General features: G+C 39.2%; 2 protein-coding genes across 4 annotated transcripts; both read left to right on the plus strand.

Moving 5' to 3' along the window:
- Positions 1 to 1,249: 1,249 nt before the first annotated feature.
- LOC143847315 (UPF0481 protein At3g47200-like) lies at positions 1,250 to 6,704 on the plus strand. 2 transcript variants are annotated; one of them, XM_077356113.1, is made up of 3 exons: positions 1,250 to 2,321; positions 5,780 to 6,245; positions 6,379 to 6,704. In XM_077356113.1, the coding sequence occupies exons 1-3, from the start codon at positions 1,725 to 1,727 to the stop codon at positions 6,681 to 6,683; spliced, it is 1,368 nt and encodes a 455-aa protein (XP_077212228.1). In that variant the 5' UTR covers positions 1,250 to 1,724; the 3' UTR covers positions 6,684 to 6,704. The 2 variants fall into 2 exon arrangements, with proteins under 2 accessions (XP_077212228.1, XP_077212227.1); XM_077356112.1 differs by having other exon boundaries at positions 5,780 to 6,700.
- A 137-nt stretch (positions 6,705 to 6,841) lies between these two features.
- LOC143847314 (UPF0481 protein At3g47200-like) lies at positions 6,842 to 11,050 on the plus strand. Of its 2 annotated transcripts, none has more exons than XM_077356109.1 (3): positions 6,842 to 8,595; positions 8,724 to 9,319; positions 10,108 to 11,050. In XM_077356109.1, the coding sequence occupies exons 1-3, from the start codon at positions 8,490 to 8,492 to the stop codon at positions 10,921 to 10,923; spliced, it is 1,518 nt and encodes a 505-aa protein (XP_077212224.1). In that variant the 5' UTR covers positions 6,842 to 8,489; the 3' UTR covers positions 10,924 to 11,050. The 2 variants fall into 2 exon arrangements, with proteins under 2 accessions (XP_077212224.1, XP_077212226.1); XM_077356111.1 differs by having other exon boundaries at positions 6,842 to 7,687.
- The last annotated feature ends 4,640 nt before the right edge of the window (positions 11,051 to 15,690 follow it).

Below are 15,690 nucleotides of genomic sequence, written 5' to 3' on the forward strand. Positions count from 1 at the left end.
TGATGCGGTGAGGATCATTCTATGCAGAATTTTTTGGGGTCACCGTCACAGCATTATTAAGTCTAAGGCACAACAAGTCTTTTTTACTGTTTGACTTTTCAATGGCAACTCAACAAACCCTTTTTAATGCTTTGTCTGTCCTTTGGCAAAGAGCAATAATGTCGACAAGAAAAGAAAATGACTGATGCTCAATTTTTCTTCTTAAGGACCATGGTTGCCTTGCTTTACAGCCCAGCAGGGTTTCCTTTCACATCATTCACAATCAATGCAACACGGAGATATTCTTTTATTTTCCTATTTATGAACCATGGTTGCCTTCAATCTTTTACATAATCTTTTCCTCGACTTGGTGAAGGCAGGTATGCTTCTTTCTATTTCTCTTTCTTTATTGTCATATCGTACTTCCTTTTACAGGCAAGTCATACAAAAATAGCTCGAATTTTGGTTTCTTTTTTCGTTTCCTTGAAGATTAGGTAGTGTTTTAGTGGGTTTTCCATAGAAATTAGAGAGTAATTTAGGTTTGTCTAATGGCCATGCCTGATTTTTGGAACCCGGTGGGTCTAATGTATTTGAGCAAATACTCCCTACTGAGGCATTCCTCATGAAGATCAATACTTCCAACACAATCTGCATTAAATTGAGAATAATTCTATGCCAAATAACATGTAGAGGTCACTTCCTTTCAATTATTTGTAGAGAAATGAATTCTTTAACAGTTAAAATGATTAAGAATTTGTGTAACGGGGAAGTTTAATCTCTCTCTTCCCACACGCACATGAAGATCATGGGATTTCTTCTTTGGAAAAGAAGAAATCCCATCATCTTCACGTGTGAATTGAGTCCAATTGGCCCCTTTTGATTTGCAACAAAAATGTTTCTGATGAAATTTATGGGAAGTGATTGTGAAACAACCACTTACTCCAAAAGCTTAAGCTATTAGAGATGACGTTATTTAATCTTTTATACTTAACACTCCCCCTCACGTCTGCCCCTCTTTTGGCTTTGGTCAATGCATGTGGAATTTTGCTCTCCAGGAGGTTTGAACACTGGACCTTTGGCTCTGATACCATGTGAAACAACTAGTTACTCCAAAAGCTTAACCTATTAGAGATGGCGTTATGTAATCTTTTATACTAACAGTGATATATTCACCTACTTCGTCCTTGGGCCACAACCCTTCTAGTGTAAAAAGAATAGTCCTAAATACATTTGCGGGTGGGGGGTGGGGGGTGGGGGGGCTTCCCAGGGATGAAAGGGGGGTGAAAATATCACTTACCAAATTTATTTCTCTGGATTTTTTTTCTATTTTTAATCTTGAAGGTAATGACATAAGTATGGTTAATTTAGAGGAATATCATCATAAATTGTAGGCCCCTCTAAATAAAATTTCAGTGAAACTGATTTAAGTCATCTTTTCTCATATGTTAAAAAAGGGAAGTGATATATCCGCATCTTTTGATTACTTGGGACACCCAGCATCGGTGTATCAATGAGACTTCAGGTCAGAAGTATTCAATGGGTCTGATTGCCACGGACACTGCTGCCGGGTGTTCCAAGTAATCAGAAGTGGCGGATATATCACTACCCCAAAAAGTAGGAACTTTTATAATAATTTTTCTTTCCAAACTGCTCCAAAAAAATCTTGTAATCTAAGCAGGTACATATCCTTTTTCTACAATTATCTTCTTCTTTGTCTTACATTTCAATTGGAGGAGACTGTAGGGATGGCACAACAATCAACGATGGAAGAAACAAGGAATTGGGTTGTACAATTTAACAAGCGACATCAATCTTTTAATGATTGGAATAAAGATTTTTGGAACAAACAATCTATTTACAGAGTGCCGCCTTATGTTAGAAATCGTAACAGTAAGGCATATGGCCCTCAAATTGTCTCATTCGGTCCTTACCATCATGGAAAACCACAACTTATGCCAATGGAGGAACATAAGGTTAGAGCTGCTCATCATTTACTCAAGATATCAGACAAATCCACGACTACGACGGATTATGTGAATGCATTGGAGGAAGTTGTAGAAGAATTGATGGAGTCTTATGACCATCTTGACTTGAAATGGAGAGACAGAAACAAATTCTTGGAGTTGATTTTCTACGATGGATGTTTCTTACTGGAATTCTTGCGCAAATTCACCGACAAGAGCTATGGCCAATATGCTGAAAATGACCCCATTTTTAGCCTATACGGATTCTATACGATCTTTGATGCTATTTTTGAGGACACGTTGAAGATTGAAAACCAAGTCCCTCTACTTGCTCTCAACAAGTTGGTAGCTGTTGAAAAAAGAATGACACCGGAAGAGGTGAGACGTACTCTAAACTAGGACCCAATTTCTCTCCCTTTTTTAGTGTTATATCTATCCATCTGCACGCCCGTACACGCACGCATATATATATATATATATATATATATATATATATATATATATATATATATATATATATATATATATATATATATATGAGGAAAGTGTTTCTAGTCCGGCCGACTAGAGATCATTCTCCCAAAAACACATGGGTCTCACATATTTTGTGGTGATCTAAAGCATTCATTTGATAGGCCTCATCATAGATAGGATGTCCATAAAAATTCAGCTTCATAGAATCTTCTTAACCCTTCGATTTGTGGAGTTAAAAAATGGACAGATTTGTGGCGGTTTATAGCCGTCCATTTTAAGCTCCACAAATCATAGGGTTGGGATGATCCTATGAAGCTAATTTCTTGTGGACACCGTCTCTATGTCAGGCCCCATCAAATGAATGCCTTGCATCACCCAAATATGTGGGACCTATGTGTTTTTGGGTGGTGGACTAGAGAATGATCTCTAGTCGGCCGGACTAGAAACACTTTCCTCTATATATATATATATATGTGAGAGAGAGAGAGAGAGAGAGAGAGAGAGAGAGAGAGAGAGATGGTCTTAGATAAGTTTATCTGAGCTGGGGGGGGGGGGACATTGTCAGGATGATCCAAAGTATTCATTTGATAGGCCCTCATATAGATAGGGTGTGACCAAAAAATCAGCTCCATGAGATCATCCTAACCCTTCAAATTGTCGAGGCAAAATATGGACAAATTTGCGAAGGTTTATACACGTCCATTTTTAACTCCACAAATCGTGGGGTTGTTAGGATCCCATGGAGCTATTTTTTGGGCACACCCTATCTATATGAGGGCCTATCAAATGAATGTTTTGGATCATCCAAACAATGTGCGCCTCCCCCTCCGTCGATTTGTGAGCTCTGCTCAGATAAACTTATCTGAGCTTCTGCTGATCACAAACCATTTCCTCACACACACACACACACACACACACACACTTATATATATATATATATAGAGAGAGAGAGAGAGAGAGAGAGAGAGGAAACTGTTGGTGAGCTAGCTTGCCCAATCACATGGGGGCCCACTTTGTTAGGATGATCCAAACCATTTATTTGAAAGTCCCTTACATAGATGGGGGGTGTACCAAAAAGTCTGTCCATTTTTGTTCTCCACAAATGGAGGGCTTAGGATGATCCTATGGAGCTGATTTTTGGTACACACCCTATCTATGATAAGGCATTGCAAATGAATGGTTTGGATCACTCCCCAAAATGTGGGACCCATGTGATTGGGCAAGCTAGCTCACCATAAGTTTGGTTAAGCTCACCAACAGTTTCCTCATATATATATATATATATAGAAAAATGATTGTGAGCTAGAAGCTCATATAGCTTATATGAGCTTGAGGGCCCAAACACATGGGTCCCACATTTTTTGTGGTGATCCAAACCATTCATTTGCAAGGCCCCATCATAGATAGGGTGTGTACAAAAAATCAGAGCCATTAGATCATCCTAACCCTTCCAAAAGTGGAGGGAAAAATGGGCAGATTTGTAGCAAACGGTGTCTGTCCATTTTGCCCTCCACATTTGGATGGGTTATGATGATCATATGGAGCTGATTTTTTGTACACACCCTATCTATGTAAGGGCCTTTCAAATGAATGCTTTGGATCATCCTAACAATATATAGAGGAAAATGATTGTGAGCTTGAAGCTCATATAGCTTATATGAGCTTGAGGGCCCAAACACATGGGTCCCACATTTTTTGTGGTGATCCAAACCATTCATTTACAAGGCCCCATCATAGATAGGGTGTGTACCAAAAATAGCTCCATTGGATCATCCTAACAACTCCAAAAGCGAAGGGCAAAAATGGGCATCTTTGTGGCAAACGGTGTCTGTCCATTTTGCCCTCCACTTTTGGATGGGTTAGGATGATCCTATGGAGCTGTTTTTTTTTACACATCCTATCTATGTAAGGGCCTTTCAAATGAATGTTTTGGATCATCCTAACAATGTGGGCTGACATGTGTTTGGGCCCTCAAGCTCATATAAGATGTATGCTTATATGAGCTTCAAGCTCACAATCATTTTCCTCACATATATATATATATATATATATATATATATGGGAAAGGTGTGCGCACTCGGTCGAGTAGATGAGCTTAACTACTCGGTCGGGTTAAAAACAGTGGGGGCCCACATTTTTGGGGTGATCCAAACCATTCATTTGAAAGGCCCTTACCTAGATAGAGTGTCCACAAAAAATCAGCCCCATAGCATCATCCTAACCCATGCAACAGTGGAGGGGAAAATGGGGAAAAATGGACAAACACAACTTGTCCACAAATCTGCCCATTTTCCCCTCCACTGTTGGATGGGTTAGGATGATCCTATGGGGCTGATTTTTTGTGGACACCCTATCTAGGTAAGGGCCTTTCAAATGAATGGTTTGGATCACCCCAAAAATGTGGGCCTCCACTGTTTTTAACCCGACCGAGTAGATAAGCTTATCTACTCGACCGAGTACGCACACCTTTCCCTATATATATATATGAGAGAACGGTTCCTACACATATGTGTAGAGAGTTCTCTACACACTAGCTTAAAATACAGTGGGGGCCCACATTGTTTGGGTGATCCAAGCCATCCATTTTAAAGGTCCTCACATAGATAGGGTGTCTACAAAAAATCAGATCCATAGGATAATCTCAACCCTACGATTTGTGGAGGTAAAATGGATGTCTTTAAACCTTCACAAATTAGTCCATTTTTTGTCTCCACAGTTCGAATGGTTAGGATGATCCTATGGATCTGATTTTTTATGGACACCCTATCTATGTGAGGGCCTTAAATGTGGCCCCCACTGTATTTTAAGCTAGTGTGTAGATAACTTATCTACACATATGTGTAGGAACCGTTTTCGCATATATATATATATATATATATATATATATATATATATATATATAAGAAACTGTTGGTGAGCTTACTCACCAAACTTATGATGAGCTAGCTTGCCCAATCTCATGGGGGCCCACTTTGTTAGGATGATCCAAACCATTCATTTGAAAGTCCCTTACATAGATGGGGGCTGTACCAAAAATCAGCTCCATAGGATCATCCTAACCCCTCCATTTGTGGAGGACAAAAATGGACAGACACAAATCTGCCCCATTTTTGTCCTCCACAAATGGAGGGGTTAGGATGATCCTATGGAGCTGATTTTTGGTACACCCCTTATCTATGATAAGGCCTTGCAAATGAATGGTTTGGATCACTCCCCAAAATGTGGGACCCATGTGATTGGGCAAGCTAGCTCACCAACAGTTTCCTCTCTCTCTCTCTCTCTCTCTCTATATATATATATATATATATATATATATATATATATAGGGAAAACTGTATGTGAGCTTGAACTTGAACATGCAGAGTGCCAAGTACATAAATGATCTCGTGGTCGAGTTCCTCCTTAAATCACCTGGTACAACATTCAACGTAAAACACATGGACTTGGGCTCTAAGACTTGCAAGCACATGTTGGAACTAGCTAGGATGTGCATGGTTGGAGACTTAGATTCTTCTAATTCTTCTAGTCAAGGAGAAGGAAGTGCAGGATTAATGACATCCATTGACGCAACGAAACTTAACGAAAATGCCGGAGTGGAGTTGCAGCCATGTGAATATAACAACCTTGACGGATTCGCATTCAACGAAGAGAAAGGCATCCTTAACCTTCCATTGATCCAAATCTATGATTGTACAGAATCCTTACTTCTCAATCTCATGGCATTTGAACATCTTCACGTGGGCACAATCCACCATGTCAGTTCCTATGTTATCTACATTGGAGGTCTCATCCAATCAGTCGAGGACTCTGTCTTTGTGAAGGAAAAAGGTATCATCATTTCTGATCATGAGCACGACCACATCGTCAAGCTCATTCGAAAGCTCCAATATGACATGGGGTTCAACCCGAAATTTACATTTCTACATATAATTAAACCCCTGAACATTTGTTATGACAACAGATCGAAAAAGAGAACGAAAAAGTGGAAGAAACGACTTCGTACATGGTATTCCGACTTCGAGGGAAAGTACTTCGACAGCCCTTGGAGTTTCTGTGCCCTTGTTGCAGCATTTGTTCTTTTGGCCCTCACAAGCCTACAAACCGTTTATACAGTTATCGCTTTCTACAAATCTGGATGAGTCACTCCCCACATGCACCATCTCTCATGGTTTTCATTCCCCTGTTTCTTCTTATTTGAATCATCATGTAAATGTGTTGATGCAACTGTGCTTGTCGATGGAATACATTTATCATTTCTATGACTAATTAGGAAAAGTGTTTACTTAAGGGCATATGTTTGGCAACTGTGAAAAAATATTCCATGGACCATGGATTATTTGTGGTTCAGTTGTGAATGATGGATAGAAAGGAAGTGACTTGAGAGGGTTGGAGTGAGGGGAACATGAAACTTCCCTTAAAAAAAAAACCAATTTGAAGTAAGGCATTTTTTTCCACTTAAGGATTGATCATGCTCTCTCCACTCATGCCTCTCAAGTCTCTCCCCCTCTTTCCTTATCAGCTCCTCTTTCAAGGATTGGACCAACTATTATTAAAAAATGAAATAGTTTTCTATGTCTGACTTTCGTCTCTTGTGATGTTGTGGTGTGAATCTGTTTTTTTGTTCAGTCTTGCTAGAATTACTCTTTAATTATTTAGGTTGGGTGGATTTATAATATCTAAGGAGTTGTTGGGTGATTTTGACATCCAACGAACTACCTAATCTTCCAAGTCTAACAATCTAGATCCTAGGCTCAGATCTTACTGGATCTTATCTACTTAATAATTATAGTGGTTGGCAAACACGCCCTAAGGTCACATCTAATCCGCCGTGATGTCAATCGATCTAGCTGTAGAAAGGACAAATTGAGACCAACGATGTCTCAAACTGCCCATCAGAATCATAATTATAACGTTGAGCCCAATGGAGCCGATAAATCATTAGAACAAAGACAATCTGGAGCCCTGAGAGCTCAACACTGAACGAAATGTGTAAACATTGACAACAAAAGAATTCTGTGAAAATCAAAAGGGAAATAAAATATTTCCCCCTTTTCTTCCCCGGTCACCCTCGAGGTGGCATGGGGAACAAAATCAATGCTCAATTTTTCTTCTTAATGGACCATGGTTGCCTTGCTTTACAGCCCAGCAGGGTTTCCTTTCACATCATTCACAATCAATGCAACACGGAGATATTCTTTTATTTTCCTATTTATGAACCATGGTTGCCTTCAATCTTTTACATAATCTTTTCCTCGACTTGGTGAAGGCGGGTATGCTTCTTTCTATTTCTCTTTCTTTATTGTCATATCGTACTTCCTTTTACAGGCAAGTCATACAAAAATAGCTCGAATTTTGGTTTCTTTTTTCGTTTCCTTGAAGATTAGGTAGTGTTTTAGTGGGTTTTCCATAGAAATTAGAGAGTAATTTAGGTTTGTCTAATGGCCATGCCTGATTTTGGAACCCGGTGGGTCTAATGTATTTGAGCAAATACTCCCTACTGAGGCATTCCTCATGAAGATCAATACTTCCAACACAATTTGCATTAAATTGAGAATAATTCTATGCCAAATAACATGTAGAGGTCACTTCCTTTGAATTATTTTTAGAGAAATGAATTCTTTAACAGTTAAAATGATTAAGAATGTGTGTAACAGGGAAGTTTAATCTCTCTCTTTCCACACACACATGAAGATCATGGGATTTCTTCTTTGGAAAAGAAGAAATCCCATCATCTTCACGTGTGAATTGAGTCCAATTGGCCCCTTTTGATTTGCAACAAAAATATTTGTGATGAAATTTATGGGAAGTGATTGTGAAACAACCACTTACTCCAAAAGCTTACCAAATTTATTTCTCGGGATTTTTTTCTATTTTTAATCTTGAGGGTAATGACATAAGTATGGTTAATTTAGAGGAATATCATCATAAATTGTAGGTCCCTCTAAATAAAATGTCAGTGGGACTGATTTAAGTCATCTTTTTTCATATGTTAAAAAAGGAAAATGATATATCCGCCCCTTTTGATTACTTGGGACACCTAGCATCGGTGTATCAATGACTGTATAGGGGCTGATGTACTTCAGGTCAGAAGTATTCAATGGGTCTGATTGCCACGTACACTGCTGCTGCTGGGTGTTCCAAGTAATCAAAAGCGGCGGATATATCACTACCCCAAAAGGTTGAAACTTTTATAATTATTTTCTCTCCAAACTGCTCCAAAAAAATCTTGTAATCTAAGCAGGTACATATCCTTATTCTATAATTATCTTCTTCTTTGTCTTACATTTCAATTGGAGGAGACTGTAGGGATGGCACAACAATCAACGATGGAAGAAAGAAGGGATTGGGTTGTACAATTGAACAAGCGACATCAATCTATATATGGGAATGAAGATTTTTGGAACAAGCAATCTATTTACAGAGTGCCGCCTTATGTTAGAAATCGTAACATGAAGGCATATGGCCCTCAAATTGTCTCATTCGGTCCTTACCATCATGGAAAACCACAACTTATGCCAATGGAGGAACATAAGGTTAGAGCTGTTCATCATTTACTCGAGATATCAGACAAATCCACGACTCCTACTGATTATGCGAATGCATTGGAGGCAGTTGTAGAAGAATTGAGGGAGTCTTATGACCATCTTGACTCCAAATGGAAAGACAGAAACAAATTCTTGGAGTTGATTTTCCAAGATGGATGTTTCTTACTGGAAGTCCTGCGCAAATTCTCCGACCCGAGCTATGGCCAATATGCTGAAAATGACCCCATTTTTAGCCAATACGGATTCTATAAGAACAGTAATGCTATTTTTGAGGACATGTTGAAGATTGAAAACCAAGTCCCTCTACTTGCTCTCAACAAGTTGGTAGCTGTTGAAAAAAGAATGACACCAGAAGAGGTGAGACGTACTCTAAACTAGGACCCAATTTCTCTCTCTTTTTAGTGTTATATCTATCTATCTGCACGCTCACACACGAGCGCGTGCGCGCGCGCGCACACACACACACATATATAGAGAGGAAAATGATTGTGAGCTTGAAGCTCATATAGCTTATATGAGCTTGAGGGCCCAAACACATACGTCCCACATTGTTTGTGGTGATCCAAACCATTCATTTGCAAGGCCCCATCATAGATAGGGTGTGTACCAAAAATCAGTTCCATCGGATCATCTTAACCCTTCCAAAAGTGGAGGGCAAAAATGGGCAGATTTGTGGCAAACGGTGTCTGTCCATTTTGCCCTCCACATTTGGATGTGTTAGGATGATCCTATGGAGCTGATTTTTTGTACACACCCTATCTATGTAAGGGCCTTTCAAATTAATGCTTTGGATCATCCTAACAATATATAGAGGGAAATGATTGTGAGCTTGAAGCTCATATAGCTTATACGAGCTTGAGGCCCAAACACATGGGTCCCACATTTTTTGCCACAAATCTGCTCATTTTTGCCCTCTGCTTTTGGAGGGGTTAGGATGATCCAATGGAGCTGATTTGTGGTACACACCCTATCTATGATGGGGCCTTGCAAATGAATGGTTTGGATCACCACAAAAAATGTGGGTCCCATGTGTTTGGGCCTCAAGCTCATATAAGCTATATGAGCTTCAAGCTCACAATCATTTTTCTCATATATATATATATATATAGGAAAAACTGTTTGTGAGCTTGAGCTTGAACATGCAGAGTGCCAAGTACATAAATGATCTCGTGGTCAAGTTCCTTGATTCACGTCCTACACCATTCAAAGTAAAACGCATGGACTCAGGCTCTAACACTTGCAAGCACATGTTGGAACTAGCTAGGATGTGCATGGTTGGAGACTTAGATTCTTCTAGTCAAGGAGAAGAAAATGCAAGATTATTGGGATTAAGATTAAGAGTAATTCACGCAACAAAACTTAACAAAAATGCCGGAGTGAAGTTGCAGCCAAGTGAAAATAACAGCCTTGACAGAAAAAATGCCGGAGTGGAGTCGCAGCCACGTGAATATAACAACCTTGACGGATTCGATTTCGTCGATGAGAAAGGCATCCTTAACCTTCCATTGATCCGAATCTATGATTGTACAGAATCCTTACTCCTCAATCTCATAGCATTTGAAAGTCTTCACGTGGGCACAATCCACTATGTCAGTTCCTATGTTAGGTACATTGGAGGTCTCATCCAATCAGTCGAGGACTCTGTCTTTGTGAAGGAAAAAGGTATCATCATTACTGATCATGATCACGACCACATCGTCAAGCTCATTCGAAAGCTCCGATATGACATGGGGTTCACCCCGAAATTTACATTTCGACATAAGATTAAACCCCTGAACATTTATTATGACAGCAGAACGAAAAAGTGGAAGAAACGACTTCGTACATGGTATTCGGACTTCAAGGGAAAGTACTTCGACAGCCCTTGGAGTTTCTGTGCCCTTGTTGCAGCAGTTGTTCTTTTGGCCCTCACAATCGCACAAACCGTTTATAAAGTTATCGATTTCTACAAATCTGGATGATTCACTCCCCACATGCACCATCTCTCATGGTTTTCATTCCCCTTTTTCTTCTTATTTGAATCATCATGTAAATGTGTTGATGCAACTGTGCTTGTCGATGGAATACATTTATCATTTCTATGACTAATTAGGAAAAGTGTTTACTTAAGGGCATATGTTTGGCAACTGTGAAAAAATATTCCATGGACCATGGATTATTTGTGGTTCAGTTGTGAATGATGGATAGAGAGGAAGTGACTCGAGAGGGTTGGAGTGAGGGGAACATGAAACTTCCCTCAAAAAAAAAAAACCCAATTTGAAGGCATTTTTTCCACTGTTTTTAAAGATTGATCATGCTCTCTCCACCATGCCTCTCAAGTCTCTCCCCCTCTTTCCTTATCAGCTCCTCTTTCAAGGATTGGACCAACTATTATTAAAAAATGAAATAGTTTTCCATGTCTGACTTACGTCCCTTGTGATGTTGTGGTGTGAATCAGTTTTTTGTTCAGTCTTGCTAGAATTACTCTTTAATTATTTAGGTTGGGTGGATTTATAATATCTAAGGAGTTGTTGGGTGCTTTTGACATCCAACCAACTACCTAATCTTCCAAGTCTAACAATCTAGATCCTAGGCTCAGATCTTACTGGATCTTATCTACTTAACAATTATAGTGGTTGGCAAACACGCCCTAAGCTCACATCTAATCCACCGTGATGTCAATCGATCTAGCTGTAGAAAGGACAAATTGAGACCAACGATGTCTCAAACTGCCCATCAGAATCATAATTATAAGGTTGAGCCCAATGGAGCAGACAATCTGGAGCCCGTGAGAGCTCAACACTGAACGAAACGTGTAAACATTGACAACAAAAGAATTCTATGAAAATCAAAAGGGAAATAAAATATTTTCCCCCTTTTCTTCCCCGGTCACCCTCGAGGTGGCATGGGGAAGAAAAAGGGGGCGAATACATCCCCAATAAGGAAAAACTAAACATAATTGATACACAGGGAAGTGATATATTCAGCCCCCCCTTTTTTGCTCGGCTACCGCTACCCCCATTTAGTGTTTTTTTTTACCACTTTTTAACCCTAAAAAAAGGTGGCGTAGTGAAGAAAAAGGGGGAGAATATATCATTTCCCTGATTAAATCATTATACAGTCAACTAGGACAGCACATTCACCGCAGATTGTGGTCTATAATACAAAAATGTGTAGTCATATACTCATATAATCACACAAGCAAGCAGCATGTAGAATGGATTGAACCTGATGTCCTTGACATCAAAATACACATATGGAGAAAAAAAAAATTGATGCGAAAAGTACTCTCTCCAAGAGCATCCCCCGGCCCGAGATTCCTATTGTGGTTATTCGGAAGGATTTTACTTGTGACACTCCGATCCCCACTGTGTAAATATTGTCGGGTTCTAGGTTTACCCACAATCCTCGGTTTTGTTTTTCAACAGCAGTAATCATGCTCGACCCACTCCGTGGGGCCTGCCTGTTGGAGATGCTGAAAACGCATCTGTGACGCCCCGGCCCTGACCCCACTGTGTAAATATTGTCAAGCAGCTCTAGGTTTTCCCACCTTCCCCAGTTTTTATTTTTCAGCAATACTAATCGTGCCCGACACTCTGCAAGGTCCGTCCTTTGGAGCTGCCGAAAATGCATCTACACGGGGGGAGGAAGAATCCACACATATAGCCCGGAAAATTTTCCTCATCTTCCGATGTGGGATCTCACACCACTGAACAAGTGTATGTCGGTTTTTAATTTTTTAAAAATCGATTTCAGTGAGTAGTGGCACCTAAAACCAGAAAAGCCCTGCCCAACCCAAAACCCTAACATGCAAAAACACTCGAGAATATGTGAAGCTCCACCAAATTAGCAGTGGCCATAAATGATTAGTAGAAGTTAGATCATATTAACAAAAGAGCAATGAAAGGCGCCCTTGCAAAAGTGCATTTATTGTTCCTATAATTTTATACTTGTCGCAGCCGTTTTCATTTTTTTATGTGCCCTTGTAAAGGATTTGCTAGGCAATTTCGCAGAAAGTGATTTCAAGGGTTACTTTTGCAACAGAGAAAGGCCACACAGGCTCACTTTCTAGCAGATTTGTGCTCATTTAATTCATTTGAGTGGCAAAAGTGAGTCCCAAAATGGCTATCTTCGAAATTGCCTAGGAAATCCTCCCCTATAAATGAATTGAGATGGACCCATGGGGGCGCCCTTGTATTTTGTTTTTGCAAGGGCTCCCTTTAATTAAGTTGCTATTTCCACCAAAACCAACCTCTCATACCCTTACATTGATCAACGCACCCTTAAAGCCCCATAGATTTTCCTAAAACCGCCCCAGATAGACCTTCTTCTGCTACTCCTCTCATTAACAAAGGAAGTGTTGCACTGGTGTTAAGGACTTCTCTCATCTTTCATATTTACATCAATACCTTTTGTTTATCTTTCTTGAAAGAAAAGAAAACCACCATTAGAAAACACAAGCAGAAGGGGCGTAGATGGTAAGACAGTCAGAGAAAATATCTCTACATTCTTTGAGATATGGGAATCGTTTAAGCATTCAAATAGGAGAGCTACTTTTTTAGGAATTTTTTTTCTTATATATTGAACCCAAAGTTTAAATGAAAAGGATTTAAAGAGAAATCATTTGTGTGTGGAATGACCTTTCCTACCAACCAAACAGGGTGGCAGTTTATAATAGGAGTTTTTATACGGTGAAAGTTGCATAAGCAAGTATAGTAAAATGATACAGTGGGCCCGTTATGTTTGGCTGATATAAACCATTCATGATTTGGGCACTAAAGTATATTGTTCATGCCCTAAAAATCTCCTCCATCAGATGATTATAGCCATTTGATATGTAGAAAATTAAAATAGACGGCCCAATATAGAACCCTCTTAGATTGGAGGGTGGGGATCATTCTACAGAGAAGATTTTTGGGTCACATTATGTCGACGTCAGGGGATGAGAAATGAATGGCTTAGATCACCCAAGAGCATTTGAAATTTCGAAATGCAAGCTTTTATCTAGGGCTTGCTATGCAATTTTGCAAGAAGCCATTTTGGGGCTCACTTTTTCAAGAGTGAAAAGCCACTACATAACATGAATTAAATGAAAAAGACAAAATCAAATACAAGGTGGTTTTTCTCTCATGAAAAATTAAGGTGCGAAATATCTTTATGCGAAATTGTCTCGCAAGTCCGCTCACCCATAGCTCACCCGCATGGGCACGCAAGACTGGCAACCCTTCAATCACCTGTACAATGAATTTGCAGCGTAGCTAAACTTCACAGTTAATTAAACCATCAAAAGGGTCTTACAATGACTTCCCAAAACAAATCACTACTCATGACCGTTAAATAAAATAACCGTCAATAAATCTAAAGGAAGTAAACAAATCAATGGGGTTGCCCGGCCAAACAAATTGAAGGCTGCCTGTGCTGCAAATTGGGATGTAAAGAGGTAAGAATACATTTTCATTTCCTTCTACTTTTATCTTATCGAGAAATTTTAAGAACTCCTATCTTATGTACATCCAAAACTATGGGCCATTAATGCTTTGGAAAAGAGCAATAAGACTGGTCAAAACCAATGAAGCATTTTCCTTCTTAGTGGAACATGGTTGCCTTGCTTTAGCCTAGCAGCATTTCCTTTCACATAATTCACCAATAAACAACAAGGATAGATTGTTTTGTTTTCCTCCTTTCACGTCATTATCCATTAAAACAACGAGTGAGCTATAGTTACCTTGCTTTACAGACCTAGTGTATTTCCCTTCAATTATTTGAGAGATAAGTGTTGGTTTTTCTATTTCACACATTCTTTCCTTCTTCGTCATTCTTATGTTTCCCCCTAAGAAAGAATAAAAACATCTTAGAGACTATATACTGCACTGACTTCTAGTGTTAAGTGAGGAGCAGCTCAAGAAACGATGGCAAAAGGAAGAGATTGGGTTGTACAATTTCAGGAGCTAAATAATTCTATGGATCTTGGAAATGAGGACTTCTGAAAGAAAAGCTAGCATTATAGAGTGGTGCCATTTGTTAGAAATCTCAATCCTAAGGCATACAACCCTCGTTTTGTTTCCTTGATTCGCTGTTTTTTGTAATAGTTGTTTTTCTTTATTTCCTCCTTTGTAATCTGACGATCTCACTCTTTTTTTCAATATATTCTTGGCTACGGATGGATTAGCTAGGGAGGGCGTATCAAAAATTCTTTAGCATTATTTGATTCCCTCCCTCCTTGATTCGCTGTTTTTGGTATAGTTGTTTTTCTTTATTTCCTCCTCTGTAATCTGACCATCTCGGTTTTTTTTTTTAAATATATTCTTGGCTACCATTCAAAAAAAAAATTTGATAGGAATTGTTCATCGCACATACCTTTCCTGAATGTGAGACGATCTGGGAATTCGGTGGCGGATGGATTAGCTAGGGAGGGCGTATCCAAAATTTCTTTAGCATTATTTGATTCCCTCCCTCCTTGATTCGCAGTTTTTAGAAATATTTCCTCCTTTGTAATCTGACTATCTCACTCTTTTTTTAATATATTCTTCGCTACAATTCAAATATATATATAGTGATAGGAATGGTTCATCGCCCATACTTTTTGCTTGTGAGACGATCTGTGAATTCGGTGACGGATGGATTAGCTAGGTAGGGCGTATCCAAAAATTCTTTAGCATTATTTGATTCCCTCCCTCCTTGATTCGCGGTAGTTTTTCTTTATTTCCTCCTTTTTAATCTAACCATCTCGATCTTTTTTTTCAATATAT

Source organism: Tasmannia lanceolata, unplaced genomic scaffold (genome assembly GCF_043159265.1).
Source record: "Tasmannia lanceolata isolate RefF3 unplaced genomic scaffold, GAP_Taslan_0.1 ptg000015l, whole genome shotgun sequence".
Lineage (NCBI taxonomy): Eukaryota > Viridiplantae > Streptophyta > Magnoliopsida > Canellales > Winteraceae > Tasmannia > Tasmannia lanceolata.